The 2,388-nt window shown below is 42.9% G+C and overlaps 1 protein-coding gene across 1 annotated transcript in view; it reads left to right on the top strand.

Moving 5' to 3' along the window:
- DUS4L (dihydrouridine synthase 4 like) overlaps positions 1 to 2,388 on the top strand; it is a 24,249-nt gene that overhangs the window by 20,798 nt on the left and 1,063 nt on the right. The window contains exon 6 of the mRNA XM_045288891.1: positions 1,393 to 1,619. Within this exon, the coding sequence (XP_045144826.1) occupies positions 1,393 to 1,619 (227 nt within the window). The remainder of the gene's footprint in view (positions 1 to 1,392; positions 1,620 to 2,388) is intronic.

Below are 2,388 nucleotides of genomic sequence, written 5' to 3'. Positions count from 1 at the left end.
TTTTTTTTAACGCTTACCTCAGCGGACTCATGTTGTACTTGTCCTTTTGTGCCTGACTTACTTCACTTAGCATGATTTCCTCCAGCTCTTCCCATGCAGTGATGTGCAATGTGCTTCATACGTTCATCACTGCTTTTTAGCGATGCGTAGTACTCCATTATATGTATATACCACAGTTTTTTAATCCATCGTCAGTTGATGGGAATTTGGGTTGCTTCCAACTCCTTGCAATTGTGAACTGTGCCGCATTGAACATTGGAGCACAGATGTCTGGCCTTGGTTTGTTTCTTGCCTCTTCTGGGTATATGCCCAGTAGGGGAATTTCTAGGTCATTCGGTAACTCAATTTCCATCTGTTTTAGATATCGCCAGATCGATTCCCATAGTGGTTGTACATACTTACAAGTCCACCAGCAGTGGATGAGAGTTCCTGTCTCCCCACAGCCCCTCAATGCACTAAAATTTTACAATGAAAATAAAATATGCCAGGAGTCAGTTTTGGAGTGACTGACCAAAAACATTGCAAAATATTCTGTATGCCTATAAAGAATTTGGGATATGCACAGCAAATATTAGAGTTTAGAAGACCAACTCCATTGCCAGCAATTCTCATGGCTGTTCTGATTCAGTGACCTTAAAGAGCAGAGTAGACTGTGTTTCCAAAGCTGTAGTATTTACAAAGGCAGACTACCTGAATTTCCATGGAGTGGCTGGTGGGCTCAAACTGCTAACCATTTGATTCATAGCCAACACTTGAACCACTGCACCACCAAGGCTTCTTCAGTACTAGGATCACAACCAAACCCTCTACATCTTTTACTTCATCTGTGACAGTACGTTAGGGTGGAGCACTAAAACCCCCACTGCCCTCAAGTCAATGCTGACTCAAACTGACCCTATAGGACAGGGTAGAACTGTCCCTCTGAGACTGTAACTCTTTATGGGAAAGGAAAGCCCCATTTTTCTCCAGCATAGCTGCTGGTGGTTTCAAACTGCTGACTTTGCATTAGCAGCCCAGCACATAACCACTGCATCACCAGACGCACTAGTTACAACAAAACTTATTTATCATCTGGTGGCCAGTGGTGAAATACAAAAAATGTAAGGTTTTGGGGTTTCCGGGGGGGGGGGGGTTGGTAATTAAATCACTTTATGGAATACTCACTGAGGGGCGGGGGAGATGGAGCTGGGGCAAAGACCAAAAATGTAAGGTGTGAGGTGGGAATGGAGCCTTGAACAAAACCTGATAAAACTGATAATGGCCTAGTTGATAATAAGATATAGCAAAGCTAACAAAATTATGTATTAGTTGAACACACATCTTATTTAGTTTTTGAATACAGACTTAAGATTTGTGTGCTGTTAACAGGTAGGTCTCATTTTGTGATTATAGGATTCAGGATGACCTTACGAGAACTGTAGATCTTTGTCGGAAGGCTGAAGCGACAGGCGTTTCCTGGATTACAGTCCACGGAAGAACGGTTGCAGAAAGACATCAGCCAGTCCACTATGATGCCATCAAAATAATTAAGGAAAATATATCCGTACCCGTAATTGCTAACGGAGACATCAAAACCTTAAAAGAAGCAGAAAATGTGTGCGAAATTACTGGGACAAATGGTAAGAATGATGTAGCCAAGTTTTCTTTTTGTCTTTTCATTAGCAAAAAACAACCCATGGGGTGGGAATATAATGTTAATGTACTTTTCTTTATTTCTCGTTATCATTCCTTGAGTCATGTTTCCCATTGTACTGATTTAAGCTCAGCAACTTATTCGATGACATTCTATTTGGAAACGATAATCCAAAGAAAAACAACAATTGATGTTGAGTGGATTTCGACTCCAGGCAACTTCCTCTGTGTCAGAGTAGAACTGTGCACCCCTCCGGTTTTCCATGATGGATTTTTTTGGCAGTGGGTTGATCAGGCTTTTCTTTTGATGTGTCTCTGCGTCAACTCAAACCACCAACCTCAGGCTCCTTGGAAACAATACATTTCTTAAGTAGTAGTTGTTAGGTGCCGTCAAGTCGGTTCAGGCCTATAGGAAACATTACCCAGTCCTGCGCCATCCTCACAATTGTTACTAGGCCTCGGCCCATTGTTGCAGCCCCTGTGGCAACCCATGTTGTCGAGGCCCTTCTGTCTCTCCACTTTACTAAGCACGATGTCCTTCTCCAGGGGCTGGTCTCTCCTGACACTTGTCCAAAGTGTGTAAGCAGTCTCACCATCCTTGCCTCCAAGGAGCACTCTGGCCTTCCTTCTTCCAAAACAGATCTCTTTGTCCTTTAAGCAGTCCGTGGTACTATCAATACTCTTCTCCAACACCACCATTCAAATGCATCGAATTTTCTTCAGTCTTCCTTACTCATTGCCCAACTGTGACGTGTC

Source organism: Echinops telfairi, unplaced genomic scaffold (genome assembly GCF_000313985.2).
Source record: "Echinops telfairi isolate 266 unplaced genomic scaffold, ASM31398v2 ScPeMD7_23;HRSCAF=83, whole genome shotgun sequence".
Taxonomy (NCBI): Eukaryota; Metazoa; Chordata; class Mammalia; order Afrosoricida; family Tenrecidae; genus Echinops; species Echinops telfairi.
The sequence above is the reverse complement of the archived record's forward strand: the minus strand, read 5'-3'. Positions and strand labels throughout refer to the sequence as shown.